This window comes from Artibeus jamaicensis, unplaced genomic scaffold (assembly GCF_021234435.1).
Source record: "Artibeus jamaicensis isolate MK-2021 breed Jamaican fruit bat unplaced genomic scaffold, CSHL_Jam_final contig_332, whole genome shotgun sequence".
NCBI classification, from domain to species: domain Eukaryota; kingdom Metazoa; phylum Chordata; class Mammalia; order Chiroptera; family Phyllostomidae; genus Artibeus; species Artibeus jamaicensis.
Window position 1 is genome coordinate 30,573,690 of NW_026521788.1, and position 24,010 is coordinate 30,597,699.

The following is a 24,010-nucleotide window of genomic DNA, read 5'->3' on the forward strand; positions in this document are numbered from 1 at the left end:
CTAGGCCCTGAAAACTTTACACATAGTAAGATAGTTGATGCGCGCAACGGGGAACAATGAGACACTGTCCCATCGGACAGACTGCTGATGCTCCAACTTGCACTGAGTGACCTGGGAAACTCCTAACAAATAGTTTTGTGGACCCCACTTCAGACCCGCCAAAGCAGCCACCTGGGACTGAGGACCTGGAGTCCACACTTTGTACTGTGGTAAACTTTACCTGCATGAAATCTACCAGTTTAACCATTGTTACGTGTACAGTTCAGTGGCATCACATACACTCACACTGCTGTGCACCCACCCCCGCTGTCCATCTCCAGAAACTTTTCATCGTCCCAAGTGGAAGCTCTGTCCCCATTAAACACCGATTCCCCCTCCCCCACCCCAAGTTCAAGTAGGCATTTGTAAAGCTCTCCCAGGCAGTTCGGGTACAACCACCAGGCAGAGCCCCTGGACTTCTCAACTGCCAAGGTCTCTCAGTAGATGGACTCTAGGCCTCTCCCCACCCCACTGGCCTGAGGGAGGGCAGCATAGCCCCAGCCTCCCAGAGAAAAGTTCATCCAAACACGAAACTTGAAGCTCTAAATGCGTGACTCACCCTCATGGCTGGGAAATGCAATTTCACAAATAACAACCCTCTTTTCCCCCCTTTTTCTTTCTTTTTTCCCTTTTTCTTTTCTGGATGAGATAGAAGCAAGTTCACAGGAATCAGGACTGTTTTGGCAGCTAACTGTCGAGAGGAAGGGGAAGTTTCGTGGGTGCCAGAAAGTACGCTAACTACACCCTGAAAACCCTTCCCCTCTCCGTGCAGCCACAGTCTCCTGCCCACGGCAGCCCTGCTGGCATCCCCAGGCAGCCCGAGGCCTCTGAGCAGGCTGCCCTCTCCCTGGCAGCTCAACACCCCGAGAGGGTCCCAGCTTTGCCCCTGTCACACAGGCAGCTCCAGATCAGAGAAGGGAGGCCAGAGCTCCTCTCCTCATTGCTGCTTCCACCTCCAGCGTCCTCTGGCCTGTCCCCCATGGCTGTTCCAGCCCCAATTCAAGAGGATGCCACCTTAGAGTTGAAAGGAAGGAGAGTGGTGAGCTGCTACATCCTCACTCTCACAGATGGAGACATCGACACCCAGAGAGGACCAGGGGCACAGACCAGGGCACACAGCCAGGCCCAAGGGCCAGTCCTGCCTGCCAGTGTCGCAAAAGGTGGGTGGGGCAGCAAGCTGTTTCCTCTCTGAAAAAGTCCGAGGAGGAGCTCAGGCTATGGAGGTGAAAGGTGAGTCGGCCTCTCAGATGTTTCCATGATGGCCTGTGGCAACTGGACAGAGCAAAAGCCGGGACACACAGAGTTTCCTCCCCTCTGGCTGCAGAGCTGAGGCCTGGCCACTTGGGTTTCCCAGGTGCAAAATATAAAATGGAGCAGGGAAGGTGGGCAAACTTGATGATTCCTGCAGCCCTACTTTCTTAAGGTCCGACACCCAGTTACTGAAAGACACCTCCAGGCTCCAGCATGCAGACTGCACTTAATCAACAAGGGAGCTATCTGTTCCAGGTCCTGCCATCTGTAGCCAAGGGCAAGGTTGGGGAGAAGCTCCCTTTATCAGGCAGCCCCTAACTCTGCAAGAGCAGAGCTGTTCCTCTCTGCATCCCATGGAACAAGTGCTTTTCTGCCTGCAGTTCTGCACTTGCTGTCCACCTCCAGGAGGCCTTCTCTATGTCCATCCCGACTTCCTCTGGGCCCCGGCTCCTGGTCTGGTTCTAACTCTAGTGGTGGGGCCTCGAAGCCCTCTTCCTCTTACTCAGGCCTCAGACTCCACAGGACAATGTGACAGCACAGATTCAGGAGCTCCTGAGGTCTTGCTGGACGTGGAGGCCCCAGCCTCCTCCGGGGGTCTCCTGGACCTTCTTGCCATAGCCCTGTCCCTCAGTGCTATGGGTGGGGTGGGTGGGGTGGGTGGGGTGGGCCCACCCCACGACTCCTCTGTCCTTGCCTGAAGGAGCTCTGAAGTCTCTCTCTCATCTCTTTGCCATGTGACGCCTCCTCATGTCTCCACAAGGCTGGACATCCTGAAGGCAAAGACTCTGCCATGCTTGTCACCCCAGAGCCTCTCCTTACACCCGTGGTGGTCCTAGGTACAGATAATCCCAGGCGGGGAAGGGCCTGGGAGCCCCACTTGACAGAAGAGAGAATGGATGCTTTAACACCTTGAAGGAGTTAGGTTGAGGTCACCAGGTTCCTATGGACCAAATCAGAGGGTGCTCTCCCCCCAGATTAAGCTGCTCTGGGTACTGGTTGAGAGCAGCCCACTAAAGTGATGGTGGAAGCCTCTGGGCCATCAAGGCCCAAATCACCAGCCTGGGGGAAAAAAGCCACCTGTCCTTCCTCCTTAGGTCAGTGACCCAAGCAGCCAGCAGGAAGTGTGGGAGCCTCACACCATAACTGGGGAACAGAGTATCAGACTCCTGTCCATCACTGGAACTTCTCCAAGGTTCTGGCTTGGTGGCCGGGGAAAGTTAGATGGGAAGACACTAAGTTTATTCTGATATTAGTTGTGTCACATACTTGACTAGATCCTTTTTTCCCTTTCTTAGTCCTCGGCACTATTTTTCCACAGAGAGGCTGAGGAACTTGCCCAAGTGTGCAGCTGAGAGGAGATTCACACTCACCCAGATCTGCTGGCCTATTATATTCTAGCCACAGTGCGGCCTCCAAGGCTTGGCTCCCCCTCCAGGAAGGGGGGCCGGAGGAAAACGCCAGGGGTGAACCACTCTTCTTGGCACAGAGGCCTTGTGACATTATATTACCAAGCCCCTCAGCACTGGCAAGATGAGGCACTGGCTTTTCTGGGCTATGTGAGGGACTTGGGCCCTGGGGTTGGCGGCTCTGCTGAGGGATTTGGGGTACAGAGGCAGACACTTCCAGGGCTGACTCGGCCTGCCAAGCTGTGTGCCTCCTCTCCCTCAACCCTCGCCCCACACCAGGACAGTAAGAGGGCACAGTAGGTGGGGAGGAGGCCAGAGTTCGGGCAGGTGGACAGCAGCTTCCAAGACTAGCCTAGAGGGAGAAGACACCAGTGCAGAGTGCAGAGGCAGGGACAGCGGGCAGACATGAAGCAACACCTGCAGGGAAGGACACGGCAGTGGGTAAGGCAATGAGAAGGGCAGCATCAAGGAGCCCTGGCCGAAGCAAAGGATGAGCCCTGCCCTGCAGGCCTGAGATGAACCCGGAGGGAAAAATCTCTGATCCTAGTCCCCAGCTATGTGGGGGTTCTTTCATCAGTTGAACACAACTGCTCTCTTATCCCAAAAATCTCCCCTGTACCCCCCCCACAGACATGCATACACGCATACACACACTTGCACATACATATACACCGATACTTCTGTCTTTGAGACAAGAAACTACTTATTTCACAAATGACTCCACCCCTTCTCCAAGGAATCTGCACTTCCACCCTTAGGGTCTATCTGGGGCTTCAGCAGAGGTGGACGTGGGTTGGGCTCAGGGAGAGGAGGAGACAACCTGTTGTCAAGGCAAGGAGTTGGCCAATGGGAAAATGAAGCCACACCTGGAGGGAAGGTTTCCTAGCCACACTCAGATTCCAGCTCTGCTCCTGTTTGTTTCCATGGTCCAAAGCTGACTTGTAGGTCAGAAGGTGGCAGAACCAGCACCTTCACCCCGGCAACACTTTGCCCAGGACCACCAAGGGCACCATTGCCTCCTGGAAGTCCATTCACCCAGGCCATGCAAAACATGATTTCCCAAACACAGCCAGTGCTCAGTGATACATTCTAATTTAAATAAGCAGTCCATGTTCTTTTTGGTAGAGGAGCAGGGAGAGTGAAATGGAGAAAGGACCAGAAGATGGAGGACAGTGGCAGCAGGGCAAGGCATAGAGGACACAGAGGAGACAACCCCCTCCCCACTCACATCCTCCTGCTCCTACCCGAGTCACCAATCACATGACAGGTGCTCACGGTTCACAGCAATGAAGCCCTCTGCCCAGCTACAGCATAGGCACTGAGGATCAGGATGTTTCTCCTAGAATGCATTCGTTGAATGAAAGCAGAAGGCATGAATCAAAATCTGAGGACTAGTTGGGACTCTAATACTGGCAGTCTGGGCTACTGCTGAGGCTTGCAGCTTCAGTAGAAGACCTTGATCAGGACTCCACTGCTGACATGTGGGCACCATGATCCCCTTGAAATCGTGCACAACCATGTGCACCTGCATGTGCATGTATGCTGTGCTGGGTGCGTTGTGGAAAGGAGAGAAGCTTTAGGCATCTTCAGATTCTCAAAGAAGGTCACGAACCGTCAGCACACCTAAGTTTCTGCTGGGACTCCTCTAGGGACAAGGTTTCATCAACTCCCAAATCCTCTTTCCAATGAACCAAGATCCCATCAAACATTCCTTCTGTGAGATAAAACGAGGGGTTAAGAGACTGAGGAGGGTATTCACATAATTGCAAGTCTGGGGGAGGAAAAGAGGAGAAGGTTCAATTCGAGTCATCCTCCCATCCATCCACCTAGTAAACATTAACTGAACACCTAGTGCATCCTGGGCACTGACTAGTGGTCAGATGCGAGGACTGCAAACACACACACACACACACACACACACACACACACACACACACAGAGGACAGTTCAAACATCCTGAGAGCTAGGCTGAAGCCCTGGTCTACCACTGATTTCCTGACTGTTTCATCCTCCTCTTGAAGAGCCTTAGTTTCCCCATCCAGACAATGCGGATGCTACACACAGGCTATAATATGAGACAAAAAGTTAGGAAGTGCTCAGTGTCCATCTCCCAAGCGAGGCTACCCTTGGACTCACATCCCATGGAGCCCCATGCTGAGTGTCTGAGTAGTGGCTGGAGCAGGGGCACAGCAGGGAACCCAGAACCCATGACCAGTGCTACCGCTCCTCAAAAGGTCTGGGATCAAGAAGACAAAGTCAGAGGCACTGAGGCTTGACAGAATGCTCCTAGTTGCGGCCTGCCCTGCACTGGCACCCACAAGAATGATCCAGGTGAGAGCTACCCTGGAGACCAGAAGGACGAGCCGCCGAGACTATTGCAATTGGACTACAGTAGAGTTCTAGATCTGGCTCTGCCACTGACTTGCTGGCTGACCAGCCAGATCTCTGCTCTCTCTTCTGAAGGTAGAGGCTATGAAGAAAGAGAGGCCAAGATTAAAGCACCACTGGAAAGTAAGTGACTGCTACTCAAGAGCATCTTTCTCCACAGGGCCCTCCTCCTGGTGCTGACAGAGCCTGGCTCTCTGTCGCTGCTAATTAGTAATTACTAATGCTGCTTGCTTTCCTCACTACCACCTGACTCATAAGTTCTCTGAGGTGCGGTCTCAACTCTCAGGCTAGGCCCACCCAGTTAATTTCATTCGATGTAGGGTGGATCAGGCCACCTCAGCCAAGAGGCCCTCGAATGACAGTCCTCCTGTTTTGAGTCACAGCTCAGCTTCCTGGGGGTGGCCGAAGGGAGCCAGGCATCCTCTCAAACTCCGATCTGGGCCAGAGCGGTCATTCCTCCCAGGACCTGGGTCTGTACCCCACCCCACTCCATATAGACTACAAAGGCTGGTGAGAACAAATTCAGCTCCTAAAACCCACTCTTAGCCCCAGCGAGGCAAACTCCCATCCTCATACAGGCATGTGGCTTTGTTCTACACATCCACACTGGTGATGTAACTCCTTCGTTCACCTGTCCCTGTGGAAGGCACAGAGGACACATCAAAACCTTCAGAAGAATTGTCAAGACTTGGGGCCCTTTTAAAATAGGACCCCATGTTCGCTCCTCCTAGGGTTCTAAGAGTCCTGTCCATGCAGAATTGCTGAAGCCCCACCTGTTAAGCCTTGTGACACCCTTGCCACTTTTCTCAAATCTCCCACAGGCAGGTCAGACTGGTAAAGGAGTGGAGAAGGGGGTCCTTCAATGCTGCAGAAGATGGTGCCAGGAGCCGGGGAGGGCCCCTGGGTTCACAGCTCCAGGAGGAGCCTCCTGAGGGTTGGAACTATCCAACAAGGCAGTCGTCTGCCTCGATGGAGTGTTCCCTGGGTCTGGAGATGTTTCAAAGAACACTGCTAGGTGTTCTGTGCCAAAAATGCGCTCCAGTCAAATAGGTATGGAAAATGTTGGGTTGAAGGAAGGTTCATAGGTTTTGCACTGCAGGACTTTTCAGACCCTTTACAGTGCTAGAGGGCATTGTGTGTCTCTGAAGGAGGGACAATATGCTAGACTTTCCAGATGCATTTGACCCCAAAGCCTTTCCCCACAATCCCCATAAAGAATTATTTGACCATATGGCCACATCTGCAAGCCACACCTGTCCCTGGAGGAAGAGGAAAAAAAAGGGGCTTCCCTAATCTGACCTGGGGTGGCATGGCCACCTCTCTCCCCTTAAGAAGGTACAGGGACTCCCCAGGAGGGTCTCTGGGCATGACTCTGAGGGGCACAAGAGCTAATGCTCTACAAGGTCATAATTCTATTTTTCTGGAAGTGGGGTCCCATTGTACATACACAGCTATGAATTTAAATCCCCAACAAAACTTGGCAGGGAAGACCCCATGCCTCCCACCTCCCGCTCCAAGAGCTGCCTTCCTTGAGTACCTGGAGATAGTGCTAAGCCAAGGGCCTCAGGAGTCTCCCTCCAAAGACATATAGTTGTCACAAACCATGGGTCGAAAGAGGGTTCACAGGGCCCAGTTTCTAGACCTAGATACCTTTTTTAAAAATTGCACAAAGTGCCTATGCCTGCTTTGGACTGGTACCCTCACCACAAGCTGAGAAGCTGAGGGGCACCTCCAAGCATCCAAGTCACCTCCTAATGCTTGCTCCTACACTTGCACATGAACTCTGCCATATTTCTCTCTGCTTCCAGGGCCAGTGTTCCACTCAGAACCCTTGGCTTATCTTCAGCTTCCAGAGCTGAGGTTCCAGGGGCACAATGGACTTCTGTGCCCCCATGTTCTCAACATCCCCACCCCCCGCCCAAATCCCAGCTGCATTCATGGTGTTTTGCTATTGTGGTGGGAGCAGCCTGGGGGTGGTGCAGGAGGGGGTGGGCTCTTGGCACAGGGACTGGCGCAGACAGGCTGTGGTCAGCAGTCAGCATGCAAGTCACATTCGCAGGCACTGCCACTGGGACTGCCAGGCCTCGCACAGAATGGCAACGCTCCTGGGTCCCTGCGTGCCTTCATAGAGTCCTCTCCTGTCCACACACAACCTGCTTCCTTTCCAACTGGCCCTTTGGTAGCATTCAGTTGTAGGGTATTTTTCTTGCCTTCTCAGCCAGTGGCTATTTTGGATCCACATTAGATCACTGACTAAGTCCTAGATGCAGGAGAAGTCTGTCCCCAGGAGCACAGCTACGGCTCCAAGACGGTTTAGGAGGTGAAGTGGCTGGTAGGTGAGAGTGAGCTTGAAGCCAAGAGAGCCTTCTGGAAGTCAGCAAGCACAGTCCTCCAGCCCCTCCAAGGAAGCCACTGGCCTAGGAGCACAGGAGAAGCCGTTGTTACCTCCCTAACACAGCCTGTGTGTAGGCACATCCTCTCCTGTTTGTACAGCCCTCTGATCCCATGCACACCACTGAGACTACATTTAACAGATAGGTGAACTGAGGCCCAGAGATGGGTGTTCCCCAAAGTTAGGCCATGAAAGACTTTTTTACACTGCTCCAGACAACCTTGGCTAGCTCCTTCTACACCTACCCCAGCAAAGGAATGTGCCTCTTTATGGGGAAACTGAGGTAAGCAGCAGTGAAGTGACAGGACGCAGACCCTGCTAGGATTCTGGATGCCAGAAATTTCCAAGATGAGGCACACCATCCTCCTCCCAAGGGACGCCTGAGAGCCAAAACTCCCAGGCCCTCTCAGCAGAGACCCACCTTTGGGTAACAGGCCACCATAGGATGGGAGCAGAGGAAGGCTAGTAGGGGTGATTAGGGCCCCCGCTTAACCTGTAGGCCACTCACCCTCCTCCCTTATGGCTTCCACAGGACCTCCATGAAATCACCCAGTCATTTACACAGTATCATCCTGCCTGTCTTCTAATCTGGGCCCTACGAGTCCATGAATGAATCCCTAGAGGCCCACACAAAGCTCAACAAATTTTTGGTAAGACAACTAAAAAGACCCACTCACTGAAAAAACGCCTCACGAACTGTCCTCCAAAGTCACTGATCCCTAAAGCCAGTTCCCTGAAGAAGCAGCAAATTCCCTTACAAGAAAGAAAGATTCCCAGCCAAAAACAATTCCTCGTGTGGAGAGTGCTTTACAGTCTACAAAGAGCTCTGGCATACAAATTCTCCTGGCACCAAAGGCTGCCTCTCCGTGCTCCTCTCCTTCAACTGTGCCCAACCAGCCCAACATGGGTCAACCGATCCTTCTCTCAGCTCACCTGGTGTTGACACACCTCTAGCCTGAGCATTTTATATGTCCATGTCTCCCCTAGTCAACAATGGCAGAGTTAAACACATGATGGGGCCAGAAAGGGCGACCCTCTGTCTCACCCAGCTCACTGGTGCCTACACAGGCCTTCTCCCCCAAACGTTCAGGCCTCGGACTCTCCTAAAACTAGCTGGTGTGCTCAAGTCTAGAAGGAAAATGACCCTCACATGTGTCCTCTCCCTCACCCCTTCCCCCTGAACTTTTACAGAGAGAGCTGCCAGAAGGGGAGTGAATGAAGGCCACGGAAGGGTGTCTGCAGTTCACAAATGAAGCAGGAGTAAGTGGGAGTGGGAGGAGGAGTCCAGCTGAAGAGAGAGAGGAGTGGTATACTGGAAGACTCTGAAGACCCTCAAAAGGGGCTGTGAGTTCCTGGCAGTCTGTGTGTTTATCTAGCTGGGGAAGAAGATGCCCTCTTCCACTATGTAACTGAATCCACCCAACAGCAGACTTTGTAAGCAGCGGGCCCAGGTTTCTAGAGAAGGCATTGGGCAGCTGGAATCTTCCCCCCTACTAGCCCCCCTCCCAAGAGCTCAGAAGGATTTCCCTTTCATTTCCTTCCAGGCTGGGAGGGCGGGGGACAGCGCAGTCTGTGGGGTCAAGCCCTCAAAAACCACTTCCTATGTGGCTGCGGGAGGCCGAGCAGCTGGAGGATGTATCTGGGGGTCCCAGTGTGCGAACAGCAGGAAAAGCCCTCTGGGGGAGTCACTGCTCTCCAGAGTGCACTTCGGGTCGGAAACCACCGAAGTCGAAGGAGAACAGATTTTAGGCCCCTCCAGAAGAGATCGGAGTAGAATCTTCTCCGTCGGTCCCAGCTAGCGGTGGCCAAGAGGGGGATGGGGCTGGGTGTGGGAAGGACGCTTGGAAGGGGCTCCCCGCCCTGGCCGCGCCCTGGCTGTCTGGAGAGAATCCGGAGCCCCCCAACCAGCTGGCCCGCCCCTGACCCCTTTGAGCTGGGTGCCCCGGGCTAGGAGAGGGGGTGGGAGAGCCCCGCCCGCGCCTGAGCTGCTCCCGGCTGGGCTCAGCCGGGAGGTGACGCGCTCCCGGCGCCCCGGGGACTTCGGGCAGCGAGCTTGGCAGAGCTGAGCAAAGCCAAGCCAAGCGGGGCCGGGCAATACCGAGCCAGCCAGGCCAGGAAGAGCGAGCCAGATAGGAAAAGGCCCCATGCCGTCGACGGAGGGCGGGGGCGCGCAGGGGCACCCACCTCTCCGCGCTGCAGCTGGAAGAAGCTGTTGAGATAGCTGGAGTGCAGGGGCGAGCCCAGCTGCTCCGGGCGGCCCTTGCCGAAGGCCAGCTCTGGAGGCGCAGCGCCAGGGGGAGGCTCGGGCCGGAAAGCATCGAAGGCGCTCGCCTGGTGCGTGTCCTGCAGCGACAGGTAGACCCAGTTGAGCAGCTGGGCTGGCTGGTAAACCGAGGCGGCGCTCGTGTCGATGGCCGACAGCAGGCTCATTTTGCGGCTGCGGTGCCGGCCCCTCCCCGGCAGCCCGCTTGCGCCCCCCACCTCCAGCGGAGGGGCGGGCACCGGGGAGCCTGCGCCCACTGCTTGCCGCCCGCGCCCCGACGGCGATCGCCTGCGCCCTGCGCCCTGCGCGCTGCCCGCAGCCGCCGCCGCTGCCGCCGCCTCCCCGGACTGCGGCTGCAGCGCGCGCGGGCGGAGGAAGGAGGCAGCGAAAGTTGGGCAGGAAACTTTTGGGCCCTCCCACTTCGCTCTGCCCGTCCGTCCCGCCCCGCGCGGCGATCCGCTATCTGCCTCAATGCTGACCCCTTCGGCGACTGCTCTCGGGATGGGGCCCACAGAGGCCGTCCCCTTCTAGCACCGTCCTCAACCCCCATTGGTCGTTTTCTTGAATATAAAGTAGTGGGGCGGGGTGAACGGGGAATAGCGTTTATTTAAATAAGTAGCTCAGTGTAGGGCCGCCCCTGGGCGGCCCCCTTCCAGGCCCCACCCCTCCCCCCCCCGGAGCCCCGAGTCTTACTCCGGAGTGTGCGGGAACTCAGTACAGCAGCGTATCGATCAAGCTCGTCTTGTGCTACTCTTGGCTCTCTTCTGTCTCTCGTTCCTTCCAGAATCCTCTCCAATAACTTCACTTTCACTCGGTTTTCTTTTTATATTTTCCCAACCTGTCTCACACTCTGCCTTCTCTCTCAGATTGTTATATCCCGTGTCCCTCGTCTCTCCGCGGGTCTTTCTCTGTGTCTCTCTCTGTGTCTCTTCGTTCCGTTTCCGTTTCGTCTGAATCGTCTCTGTCTCCCCCACCCCTCCCAGATCCGGGCGCGCGCGCGCACACACACACACACACACACACACACACACACACACACACTTCTCCCCTCTTTCTCTCCCTATCACTGTAGGACCCTCCCCCTCCCACTTAATTCCTTCCATCTGCAGAATCGCTTTGCGTGCCGACTCTGCCAAGGGGGGCCCGGGTTCCTGCCCCAGGAAGGACTCCCCGCCTCCTTCCCTCGCCTTCTCCCCACCCCCTCTCCCTCTCCCGTTTCTGCTCTGGGCCAGCCTCACTTCTCGTCCCTTTCTTTCCCCCAGATCTGCGGGGTCCTGCGAGTCGCCAAGACCCCAGATGGGTCCGAGTGAGCTTGGAAGACGACTGCCACCCCCACCCCCACGCCTCCCAGGACAACCCAGCTAGTCCAAGTATGCCTGGAGTGAGCCCCCGCCCCCACCTGACTCACTCCCTCTCGGTCTGAGGTGGTCACCCGCTGCCTGCACTGCACCAGCACCAGGAACCTAGCGTCAAGGCTCCTGGAGGGGACTTGAGTCACTTCTCCCACCTCGAACCTGGTTCTGGTGCCATTCCACCAACGTATAAATGCCAGCTCTGCCACCTTCCTGCTAACTAACCTGGGCCTGGCGCCTAAGCTCTGAGAGTGAACCTGTAAAATGGGGACAGTCACGGTCCAATCTCTGGGGATATTTGTGAATTTACCAATTTGAGCTTGGTAATCAGAAGATACCCCATAAAAGTCAGCTCTCTGTCACCCACCTCCACGAAGATTTCTCCCATGATCTACATCCATCCACATCTGTGGGTACTTGGACCTGAAAGGACTTCAGTGAAGACCAATGAAGCTCTTTTCCACCATGTCACTAACCAAGAGCCCCTTCAATTTTGTTCAGTCTCATTTGGTCATGTTTTTAAAGATTTTGTCTATCAAATGATTTGCAATTATTGATACAAACCATAGCTCATATACCAATCATATCTTAATATTTTATTTATCAGAGAAACTTCTATACAGAACCTTTATATTTTAAAATAGTGTTAACCTATTTGTTTAAAGAAAAGGTACACGCACACACCATTAAGAATACATGTGATAACCATTTCACTCTTGAAAATATTTGGGGTCATCCTCTGGAACTCTGCTACTATCTTTGAGGTCCCAGAGTGGGGCATGGTGGTGGAGAGAATTTGGAACCACTGACCCAGACTTTCCCTGGAGTTTATTAAAAAAACTTCTGTTCAGAGAGGGGACATCCTCAAATTGCACAGGCAGGTAGTTGGGGAGCCCAGAGAAGACCCTAAAACACCCACCTCCAGCTAGTGCTCTCTGTCTCTGCCTCCCACTCTTCTCCCGCACAAGGGTAGTCCTGTTGGTTTGGAGGTGGTTTTAGTGTGACTTGCAAATTCAAATCGCTTTAGGGGTCAGGCCATTACCACCAGGTATAAAGCAATAAACGAGCAGTGAAGCATGTGAACTATATTGCTAGCCACACAAAACCCTTCTGTCATGGTTCTCAGCCTAAGACGGTTGAGTCTGACACCTGCTAGAGACACGTGGTTTGGATTCCTTGTCCTTCAGAGTGATCTGATGCTGCAAGGGTGCTTATCATACCTGGTGAACACACTGATGGCCTTTATCCCTTTCACAACCCCCGCCACCCCCACACCTTACACAGGACCTGGTGCATACATAGGTAGTAGATGATACAAAGCTGTTTGCTAAGTCAATGGTTAAATAGCGGGATGGAAGGATGGCCAGATTATGCTCCCCTTTGAAGACTGAATGCTGCTTTCGTATTTTATTTTTCTCCCTCCCCTTGCCCACAGCACACCTGCTTAACACGTGGGCTCTGTAACCAGTGGGTGATCAATAAATTTGAGCAACTGACAGGCAGTTTGACTAGAGAGCAGCTGACTGACCTGAGGTCAACTTCTCAGCTGACCTCTCAGGATTCCCTGAGACAGCACCTCCTGTAGGATGGGGGTGGGGTAAAATACAAGGGTGACCTGATGGGTGTCAGAGGCCACGGTACTAGGCCCAGAAGACTGGGCCATAGCTAAACTCTGTACCTCCCAATTCCCCATCACATACACATTAAGCCTGGCATTTAAAATGTCAGAGGTTGTAGCCAGAGCCTTTGCTTTATAGAGGAGGAGGCACCATGGCCAGAGAAGGAAAGAGGCTCACCCACGCTCGCACAGAAAGCCTGGTGGCTAAGCCACCTGCTCCTAATCCACTCCACATCCTAACTTTCCCTTCATTGGTCCTGGTTTGGCAGTCTCCTGATGTGGTGGCACTGTCCTCAGAACTGCTGGTAGAGGAAAGTCCAAGGTGAGACTTGGGTTCCTGCCCCCTTCCCTTTGTGGTGACTCTGTCTACCCTGTGGTCTTCAGAATGGGACAACGGAGGGAAGACAGAATTTGGAGAAAAGAAGTGTGGCTGAGTGGCCTCAGGGAAGTCTTTGCCCTCTCTGTAAACCTCAGTTTTCTCAATTAGTGGCTGATGGGGTCAGATGAGGGCGTGAACAAGAAGGTGCTTTGCTAGCTGTGAATAAGCAATCATGTGACAGGGATACATAGCATTAATGATCTTAGTAAGAGTAATATTCAATTTATCTGGAGTGGTGGTGGGGAGGAGGAGAGTGTATGTAGAGAAGTGTTTGCCCCTAAAGTTGCCCAGGCAACAGGTCTGATAGCTATTTGTTGGTTTTAAGAGCTTTGAGCTCAGAGAAGCAGGAAAAAGCTTAGAAAGAAGAGCAAATGGGTCTTCGTGGGAGAACCAGCTTTGAATTTGGGCTTGAAAAGCAGGCAGAGATGAGCAGAAGAAGAGGGGACTTCACAATCCTATGCAAATTGGTGGTGCTTATTTTTCTAAAACATGTCTCATAGTGATCTATTGTACAAATGAATCCCTAGCCCTCTGGAATTTGTCCACACTTCATGCCTCAGAAATAAACAGCAAAAGCTAAGGTTCCCCTCTCCTCTGGGCCAGGACTGGGCATTGGGTTCCTTTGGGCTGTGTGTTGACACAGAAGGTGTCAGTTTACAGCAGTGATAGCAAAATGGCAAATACTCTCCCTGCAAGCGCCTCTGCCCATCCCCTACCCAGGCCAGAAATCACTATGCACAGAGCCCCTTCCCAGAGATAAGTTCAGATTCCTTCTCAACACAGCCATCTGTGTCATCACTAAGGGTGGAGTTGACCCAGAAGATGAAAACAATTTACTATCTCTGACTTATATCCGCCTTCCCAGGACACTTTCCAACCTATATGGTGATTTCGTACAGATTAGAAAAGAGGATGCCCTCAGTGCCAGTGGGCTCAGATGCTGTGTAGAAATCACTTTGGAATGCCCATTCATGTGCATGCACACACAAACAAAAGATACCTCCTCCACCCGTGGATAAGGCCCTCTTGTTGCCAGGCATACAACTTGGTGGATGCTGGCTTCCTTTCAGCACCACTAGCCCCAAATATCTTTGTGCAGGGCTATGGTAATAAAACCTTAGGGGCAGCCTGACTATTCTAGCCCCACCCCTAGACTCTTGACCATAAGAGAACTACAAAAGTTGGAGAGACCTATGAATCTTAAACTCAGCCAGCCACTCCATATTGGTTCTGAGTTGTGTAAAGCACTGGGCTTTTGGAGACTGTCTCCTCCCTAGCTGTGTGACATTGGCAACTTGAATATCCTTTGCTCTACAGTTTCCTCACATATAAGAATTTCGCACTGTTGCCTGAATGCCAGGACACAGGAAGGCACTGGGTGCTCAGAAGGCCCTGGCCTCTGGAAGGCTCTTGGAGAGTGTTTGCTTGGTTTCAAGACTAGACTCCTCACAGAGGTGGTCATGAGGGGTGCCAACCTGGATGTCGGAAGCCTAGGGTTCTCCTCCCAGCCTTTTATGCATGGCTCGGGGCAACTGGGCAGAAGCCTTTGGACCTCTAGTTCCTCGGAGTCATAGGAATAGGCCTAGCAGCCCTACCTTGACCCCCATCACCCAAGAAACAGCCCTCAGAAAAGTGGTGGTGTGGAGATGGTCCCTTCCTCACACAGAAGCTACAGGCAGCAATGACTTTTCTCCTCTCCTCCTGATTTTATACCCACTTTCATTAAAAAGGAAAATACATACATTTTATCAATAGTCTCAGCTTGCAGAAGGACCCCAGAACTTTAGGGCCGCAAAGATGCCTAGACACTCAGGACCAGTGGTCAAAAGTAAACATGTCCTCTTGCGGCTGACAAGGAAGAGTGGCTTCGAAGTATGTATATATTTAGGCTTATGGGACATCTGTTTGGAAGATGAGGATAAGATACTCACCCTAAATTTAAGTGTGCAGAGCTCTTTACATTGGAAGAAGTCTTACACACATCAAAGAATGGAAGGTAAGTTGGCTAACAGAGACTTTGGAAGGAGCTGAAACTGCCCTTCAAGTTCCTCTTTCGTCTTTCTTGCCTACTTAGAATCTTTTTATGGCTGCTCATTGGATAAAGTTCAAACATCTACTGAACATGATGTTCAAGCCCTTTTGTTCTCTGACTCCAGTCCACCTCTCTATACCAACTGCAAGTGCAACCTACCCTTCAACCCCAATACCATCTTGGTGCCCTACCTTCTAATGGTGCCCTACCTTCGAACCCCTCTCAAGCAAGGCCTTCCTTGCCTCCATGCTCTTGCACAGAGTGTTCTCTGACAGGAAGAGTCTTCTTTTTTCGTTTTCCTGGCAGTCTGCTCTCACTCTTTAAGACCTAGCATAAAAAATTCTTTTCTCAAAGAAGTCTTTTGTCATCACAACTTGGACATCCGCTCTCACACACACCCATTAGTCTATCTTTTATTCTCAACTACAGGGTGTTCATATGGTATTATATTTATAAAATGGTCAGTCATCCCTTCTCACCCTCTTCTCTCCAAGCCCCACCACTAGACTGAGCTTCTATGCCTGGCCCAATGCTGAATCAGAGCAGGCCCTCTGTTTACTTAATTCATGAGTTAAACTAGAAAGCCACTGTGGTTTGCATTCTCAGACACATAAAATTGTTCAATCTGATCTCAGGGACTCCGAGGATTATAGACATGCAGAGGGCTGTGGCAATGAGAGCTACTGTTTGCTCTGTTTCCCAGCCTCCCTTGCAGCAGGCTGGGCCCACGGGACTCATTTTTTGGCCAGAGATGGTGGCAGAAACACTGTGTCTCTAGTGAGACAGCAAGAGTAGTTGTGGGTTCTCCACATTTTCAATCTCCCAGTGGAAGGTAGGGAGTGAAAGACTTCAAGATGGTAGAGGCCAGAACCCTAAGTCAGAATTGCGGGAGGGCTACCAGGAGGACCTCTCAGACTGCTGGGTAAGCTAGAAACAAACCCTCTGGTTGTCAGCCACTGAGGTTGGGGCTTATTTGTTACAGCAGCAGAGCCTGCTCTAGCTCAGAAAATAGAGGTGCCCAAAGATGATCTGGTCTAAAAAACTCATTTTACTGAATGAAAGCTGATGCACAGAAGAGGAAAATTACATGGCTTCTGGTTCTATGATTTTGAATTGTTCCTTTGGACACTACTTGGTGGCAGCTGCCGAGTCTTCTGATTTCCAGTGCCAACCTTCTCCCTCTCCCTCAGCCCACACTCACAGAAGGACATTAGCCATAATCCCTGCTTGGTAATATTTTTATTAACTTAATTGTTTGTTTATTAATATGTAAGTTTCTGTGAACAAACCAGCCAACATAAAAACTCAGACCTTGGCAATGGCATATCTACCTACGAAGTCTGCCCTTAACCAATTCCCCAGGCTCCCCCAATCAGAGATAATCACCACGTGAGTCATTCTCTTGCTTTCTTATTTGTGTAGTTTTGTTTTGCATACATGTTTTCTAAAAGTACCATACTTTGCTATATATAATGAGCACTTTTTTGCCCAAATTTTTTAGGGAGAAGTAAGGCTGTACATTATACATGGATAGTACCTGCAATACCTTGTATCTGTTCTTATGTTTTGTAATTATTTATTACATAAAATTTCTTATACCATAATATGTTAAAAAATAAATGCTAAAATTCTTTTATAATACAAAAAACAAGTATCTGAATGTAAATAAGTAAATAATTGAATTAAAAAATTAAGATGAAAGATATTTTTTCTGAAAGTTTGGGCCAAAAATGTGGGTGCACATTATACATGGCAAAATATAGTATATATCTTTGATTTGTTGTTTAACTTTATTAAAAAATTATCATGATATTTGATGTCATTGTAACTCACTTTTTCCACTTAATATAGTACTGATAAATTTTAGTCATTATCTGAGGATAGATATGTGTATTGATTTTATTATTGTTATTATTTTAACCTCACCCAAGGACATTCCTTCATTCCTTTTAGAGAGAGAGGAAGGGAGAGAGAGAAACATGAGTGTGAGAGATAAGTATTGATTAATTGTTTCTCATACACACCCTGACCAGGAATTGAATCTGCAAACCCTTCAGTTACAGGATGGTGCTCCAACCAACTGAGCCGCACTGGCCAGGGCATACTGATTTTTTTAAGAGAGGAAAGAGGAGGCAGAGAGAAAGAGAGAAACATTGATGTGAAAGCAAAACATTGATCAACTGCCTCCTGCAGGTGCCCTGACCAGGGACCAAACCCACAGCCTAGGTATGTTCTCTGACCAACAATCAAATCTTCAGCCTTTTGGTGTATGAGACAATGCTCCAACCAATTGAGCCACCTGGCCAGCGAAGTACTGCTAAATTTTAATATTAAGGTATACCACTATAATTCATTCATTTAGATAGTTATAGTCTCTTCCAGTGTGTGACTGCAGTGCAGTTCATTCAACCATTCTCCCCTTGATGATTCTGCAACACTGTAGCTCAGGCTCTTCCTGACATGCATTTGCAAGAGTATCTCTTGAGTATATGCATTTGCTGCATCATAGGATATGTAATTGTTCACCTTTACAAGATACACCTAAATGATTTCTAGCACAAGAGGTGCTGTGGGTCCACTCTGTCCCCCACACTTGATTTGACTTTTTTATTTTGCCAAATGTGTGCGCAGGTACTCCTGTTAACAATATGGCAGGTGCCTTGACCTCCCTGGACCTGTCTCCAATCTGCTAAAGGGAAGTGATATGCTCAGCACCTACACAGCTTCTGAAGTGAAGATGACATGGAGAGTAGAAGATATCCATGTAGGACGCCTGAAGCCAAAGAACCAGAAGACTGGCCTTGCTTCTGCTACGGTCTTCACAGTGAAGGACAGGCAGCTACTCCCTCCAGCGTCTCCAGGACCTGGCACATTAGGCCAATTCAGAGAAGGGGAAGCTGAGCCTCAGAGCCATATAATCAACATGATGGAAGATGGAAAGCAGAGGCAGGCAGAACGTGAGAGCTCAGGCTTGGGAAAGGACTCCAGTCCCACCCAGTCTGGACAGCTCATCACAGACCCACACTTGGAGGGTTTTCCTCTTGGCTCATGGAGTGATAAAGCCAGGGTATTGTTTTCCCTGGCCTCTGCCACTGATAAGACAGAGAAAAACAGCTCCCGTGATTACATTGATGCTTCTAGCCTTTCCTGCTGCTTGTCTTCCTGCTTGGAGACCTTTTCTCCTGTGCCCCTTCCTTTCTCTCCTTCCGGAGACTGTGATTCAGGCCAAGATGCCTTGTGGGGCCAAGGAGCAGGGCTCAGTTCCCACGTTTACTGCCCTCAATGGGCTCACAGCTCCTTCTAATCTTGGACCTTCAGCCTGTCTGAGCCCAAAAGACACCTGGACAATGGTATGTTGGATTCATGAGAGCTGATTACTAAACTTTTGTGAATTTTTGTCTGCCAATTGTTAAACACAGTCATTATTAAAAATTAGTTCATCACATCCCAGTAATTGGATTATGTTTTGCTGTTATCCATGCCCTTGAAGTGGTTGAGGTACGACTCTACGTTCATGGCAGAAAAGCAGCTAGATAACAGTGGGCTGCCTGCATCCTTCCCAATCTGTGCTTGTCACAAGTACAAATGTGAAACTCGTGAGAGCATTTGTATCATGGAAATCAGCTAATGCCATGATCAAGAACTTTTTTTCTTTGAGCTGGGTACTAGACATTAACTAGGACGCCGCTACTCCTAGGCACTTTTCTTAAGATTCTCCTCTGAGGAATCTGTGGCCCAGGGGGCTTGAGATCTGCCCAAGGCCGCGCAGTGAATCACAGGTAGTACTGAGGTGAGAGTCCAGGTCTTCTGGGGACTCCACACAACACGCACCACATCTGTCCACATCTGTTGTCTGTATCACATACACTAGATGCACAGAACACTCTCAATTTTTCCCTATTTTTAAAAGAAATTATTTTGAATGGCTGTATATTATCATTGTCAAAAACTTAAACCACCTATAATCCCATCAGTTAGTGATAACTAGTGTTGGCTTTTTTATAGGCATCATTCTGGGCTTTTATCTGTACATATATACATACGTAATTTTTACCACAAAAGCAGATCAAAAATTGCATGCACTATTTGTGATATGAATCACGCTTTTGTTTTTGAACTCCGTAATATAATGCGGTCATCCTTCTGAGTCAAGATTTCTTCTCCAGAGATTGAGTACCTCTTTCCTTGACAGAGCTATATTTTGCAATCAGGCGGACTAGTTTATATCTCAGCTCTGGCATGTATTTGCTGTGTGACAAAAATCAAGTAACTTCTTCGTGTCTCTTCTGTAAAATGGAGATAATGATAGCACCTATTTCATAACATTATCTTGAGAATTGAATGGATACGTGTTATGGTCTTAACATTGAGTAGCACAGAGTAAGCCTTGAGTAGATATAACTAAGTTTTTCATTTTGCCTTAACATTTCACTGTGGTGTTGCTTTCTACCTATTGTGTAGAAAAATTGTGTTGGGACATACTTATACTATACTATTTGCTGTTTCACTTTCTCTGGAACTGACTCTAAGTCTAGAACAGAATTAAGAGGAATAAAGTTGCACTGAGATTGACATACCCCAAACAGAACTCTTGGTTACCTGCAATCTGCTCCTTTCCCAGGGTAACCCATGTCAGTAATCAGTACTGCTGTTCCTGCAAAACCCAAGCCAAAAACGAAGTCATTATTAATTCCTCCCACTCCTCCCCTTTGCATCTAACTCACTATTCAGTCCCATCCTTGGTGATTCTAAGATATGTAGTCCACGTCTGCCCACCTGCTTCCATCCTCATCTCCAACAGCCCAGTCCAGTCCTCTGTCTTCTTGAGCCTGGATCTGTATGACCCCCTCCTCACTGCTTTTCCTACTGCTTCTCTTAACCCACTGAACTCTCCCACAATGCATTTTACGGCCAAGAGCCAGGGTAATATTCTAAAAGCAGTGCAACATGTAAGTGACAATCAATGAGTAGATTGTGGCTTGGTTTTTATTTTATTGAAACAGAAGAATTAAGACTATCAGAATACATCACACAAAATATCTATTATTTTGTGATACTTTTGTTCCATTTATTTAAAAAAATACATTGTATACATCACTGGTGTCCCTGGTCATGATATAACATTTTATTCTTTTTTTCTTGTGTGTGTGTATGGTGGCAGGGAGGGAGGGAAGGAGAAAGAGAGAGAGAGGGAGAGAAGGGGGGAGAGAGGGAGAAAGAGAAGAACACTTAACCTAAGATCTACTTTCTTAATGTATTTTTAAGTGTACAATACAATATTGCTACTTATAAGGACTTTGATGTACAGTAGATCTTTAGTCACTTTGTATACCTGAAAATTTGTGCCCTTCAACTAATACCTCCCCCATTTCCCTGTCCTCCCAGCTCTGGCAATCATTGTTCCACTCTCTGCTTCTCAGAGTTTAACTCCGTTGGATTTCTTGTATAAGTGGTAGCATGTCGTATTTGTTTTCTGAGCCCGGCTTAGCACAGTGTCCTCAACAAGGACATCTTGTTGATTTTTGAGACCGGGGAAGAGAGGGAGAGAAACAGCAATGTGAGAGAGAAACATCAGTCAGTTGCCTCTCACATATGCCTCAACTAGGGACCAAACCTGTAACCCAGGAATGTGCCCTGACCAGGAATAGGACCAGTGAACTTTTGGTTTACAGAACCAACAGAGCCAATCTGGCCAGAGATAAACATGCACTTCTTAAGCTACTTTTAAAAACATCTATCAGCTGCTATTGCACTGCTGTTCGAACCCTTCAAAGAGCTTCCACCACACTCAGAAAAAGCCCAGAGTCCTTAGCTTGGGCATGGTGCTGCAGAACCTGCCCCTCCCTCTCACTTCGCCCGCTTTCTCCCTAGTCACTGGCCTTATTTCTGTTCTTCTAACACTCTCAGCTTAGTTGCCCCTGCAGATCTTTGTATTGGCCGTCTCCACGGCTGGGACTACTCAGCCCCAGTGTTTGCCTGGCTGCACAGATCATTGAGTTCGGGCTTCAACTCAAACATTGCTTTCCTGCTTGTTTATATATTGATTTACTTATTTATTGCTTGTCTTTCCCCACTCCCCTGAAACAAGCTTTGTTTCGAACTGAGCCCCGCACCTGCGGCAACAGTCGTCTGACAATTAGAAACAAGCTTGAAGGTCTTTCAAGCTCCTCTGAAGAACCCAGGCTGTGAATTGCTATTTAGCTCAGCACTGGGCTTTATGGCAGAGGAAAGTGAGGCCCAGAGAGACGAGAGATGCCAGAAGGTCACTGAGAGCTTCAGCTGCCTGACGCCACTGTCCCTTGCTGCCCCTGGGCTTCCTAGTCTGTACCCAAAGGCTTTGTGCCTACCTCAGGCCCTGAGAGAGTTCAAGTTGCCTGAACCTTTATCAGAGGGCTTGATGCCTTTATTCTTTTTAGTTTTGCTCGTTTATTTTGCTTTATTGTATTTTCTTTTTTCTGTATTTTATTCATTTCATTTGTTTATAATAACAGCCCACAGCTTCTGTGTTCTGTGAAGGCTAATGATTTACCAGTGGGTCCTGAGCTTTGGTCATTCGTCCTCTCCCTGCCTGCTCCTGCCTCTCCCTGCTGGCTCTCAGGCTGAGCCCTTTCCCTGCCCTCTACCTGCCCCTTTAGCGTCACCACACTCCCCAGGGCCTTTTCAGGGTTTTCTGTGGTTCCTGTATGAGCTGGTGCCCTCTCCCAAGACCCCCTCCTTTGTGAGTCCAGCTCTAGAACCTCAGCAAAACCTCTCTGAACCTCAATGTCCTGGTCAGTGCTCTAGGCAGGGGTATCTGTGTGGTGCTTACTTCCAAAGCTGGAGGATCCAATTAAAATAACAGATGTGAGCACTGTTTGTGGGCTCCAAGGCTCTATCCGATATGAGTGAGTATGCAGAAAGCCATTCATATTCATGCAGTGGCCTTCAAGTCCACGGGGTGACTCTGCCAGTTTAGAGTACTCTACCCATGTTAACCGGCCGCCTCTGACATTCTTCTCTCAGGCATATTCAGATCTGGCCCTGTTCTTCCAGCCTCCTGGGCCACTAACAAGATTCTCTAAATCACACTGCCACTCTGGCCTACTACCCTTCCTTTTGGGTTGCCAGATTTAGCAAAAACAAAACAAACAAACAAACAAACAAAAACAAGGTTGCCTAGATAAATTTGAATTTCAGGTAAATAATGATTTCTCATGCAATATTTGGGACATACTTATACTATACCATTTGCCATTTATCTGAAGTTCAGATTTAATTTGGTGCCCAGTCTCTTATGTGGCAACCCTACTTGAGGGGCTTCCTTGACTCGCCTTGGATCAGTCACTTAAATCACACTCTACCTTGGTTTCACTTTCTGAAAACAGGAAGCACAATAGCTAACTCTCAGGAAAGTTATGAGGCTGAAAAAAAGTTTGGAAAAGTTTAAAAAGCTATGATTTGTGCATGAGGTTGAACAAATCTCGTTGTCTAGCTTAACAATCCCCACCCAGGCTTTTCTCACTTGGTGAGCTTCTTGGCCATGACACCTTTCCTCACTCCATGCTCAACTTTGTAAATGCCCATTCAGTCCCTGGTGACATCATACCAGGGCACTGTCTGTTTTTCCACCCTGAGGCCTGCCTGCTATCAGCCTGAGTGGCTAAGGATGACCACCTGTCTCAGTTTACTCAGGACAGTCCAGGTTCATGCCAGTTATTCCTGTGTCAATTGTAAATTAATGATGTTTTCTTTTCCCAGAGGGGACCAGAAATAATACAATGGTTTGTCACTACCTGCCCTCTCAGTTCCTTGATGGCTTCATTTTCAAAGATTACCCCTTCCACTGTACTCTAGTCCTCACATTTCCCGTGGCCACATGCTGGCTGTGCCACTCAGAATCACCCTCCTCAGCACTGAAAATGCAAACATCTCTTTTTGACCATAATTCCTCTCCTTCCAACTTCATCACCCACCTTCTCTTACTCTTGTCTTTTTTTCTTTCCTCATGTACTTCACCTGTTTTGGTATATCTTGTCTATTATTCTTGTCAGCATTTCATTGGCCCCATTGGCCAGGCATCTCACCTGCCCAGAAAATTTCTGGTGTAGATTCATCTATCATCAGCTTTCTCTAGATTGGCTTGGAAGGTCAAGGGTTGCTGAACAACCTCATACAATCACACAGTCTGAGGCCACTAGATTCTTGGTCAAAGAGATGGCATGATAGAATATGTGCTTCCGACAGGACACCTTAGCTACAATGTGGAGAGTATCCTGGAAGGGAGGACCTAACAAGCAGAGACCAGAGAGGAGCTGTTAATTCACCAGAACTTTACTGAATACCTCCTTTGTGCAGGCCCTGTTTTAGGTACTAGAGATAAAATAGTCCAAAAAACTACAAAAAACCTTTGCTCTCAGTAAACTTACATTTTAGTGAAGGAATTTAGACAATAGATAACTGAATTAGTCTAGGTTCTCCAGAGAAACAGAATCGATAGGAGATCTCTCTCTGTCTCTCTCCACACACACACATACACACACACACACACACACACACACACACACTGTCTCTCTCTCTCTCTCTCTCTACACACACACACACACACACACACACACACACACACTCTAGTCTAAGTCTGAGTCCGAAGGCAGGAGAAGACCAATGTCCCAGCAGAGAGAGAATTATTACTCACATAGACTTTTATTCTATTCAGGCCTTCAACAGACTGGATGAGGTCTATCCACATAGGAAGGGCAATCTGCTTTACTCAGGCCACTGACTTAAATGTTATTTTCATGCAAAAATCAACCCCTCACAGACATGCCCAGACTATTATTTTACAAGTATCTGGACACCCAGTCAGATTGACACCCAAAACTAACCATCACAACAAGTAAGTAAATAAGTAACA

The 24,010-nt window shown here is 49.4% G+C and overlaps 1 protein-coding gene across 1 annotated transcript in view; it reads right to left on the reverse strand.

Annotated features, from left to right (window-relative positions):
* Positions 1–10,182, reverse strand: part of ZCCHC24 (zinc finger CCHC-type containing 24) — a 58,247-nt gene extending 48,065 nt beyond the window's left edge. Inside the window, exon 1 of the mRNA XM_037155539.2 lies at positions 9,661–10,182. Within this exon, the coding sequence (XP_037011434.2) occupies positions 9,661–9,906 (246 nt within the window). The 5' untranslated portion in view covers positions 9,907–10,182. The remainder of the gene's footprint in view (positions 1–9,660) is intronic.
* Positions 10,183–24,010: the final 13,828 nt, after the last annotated feature.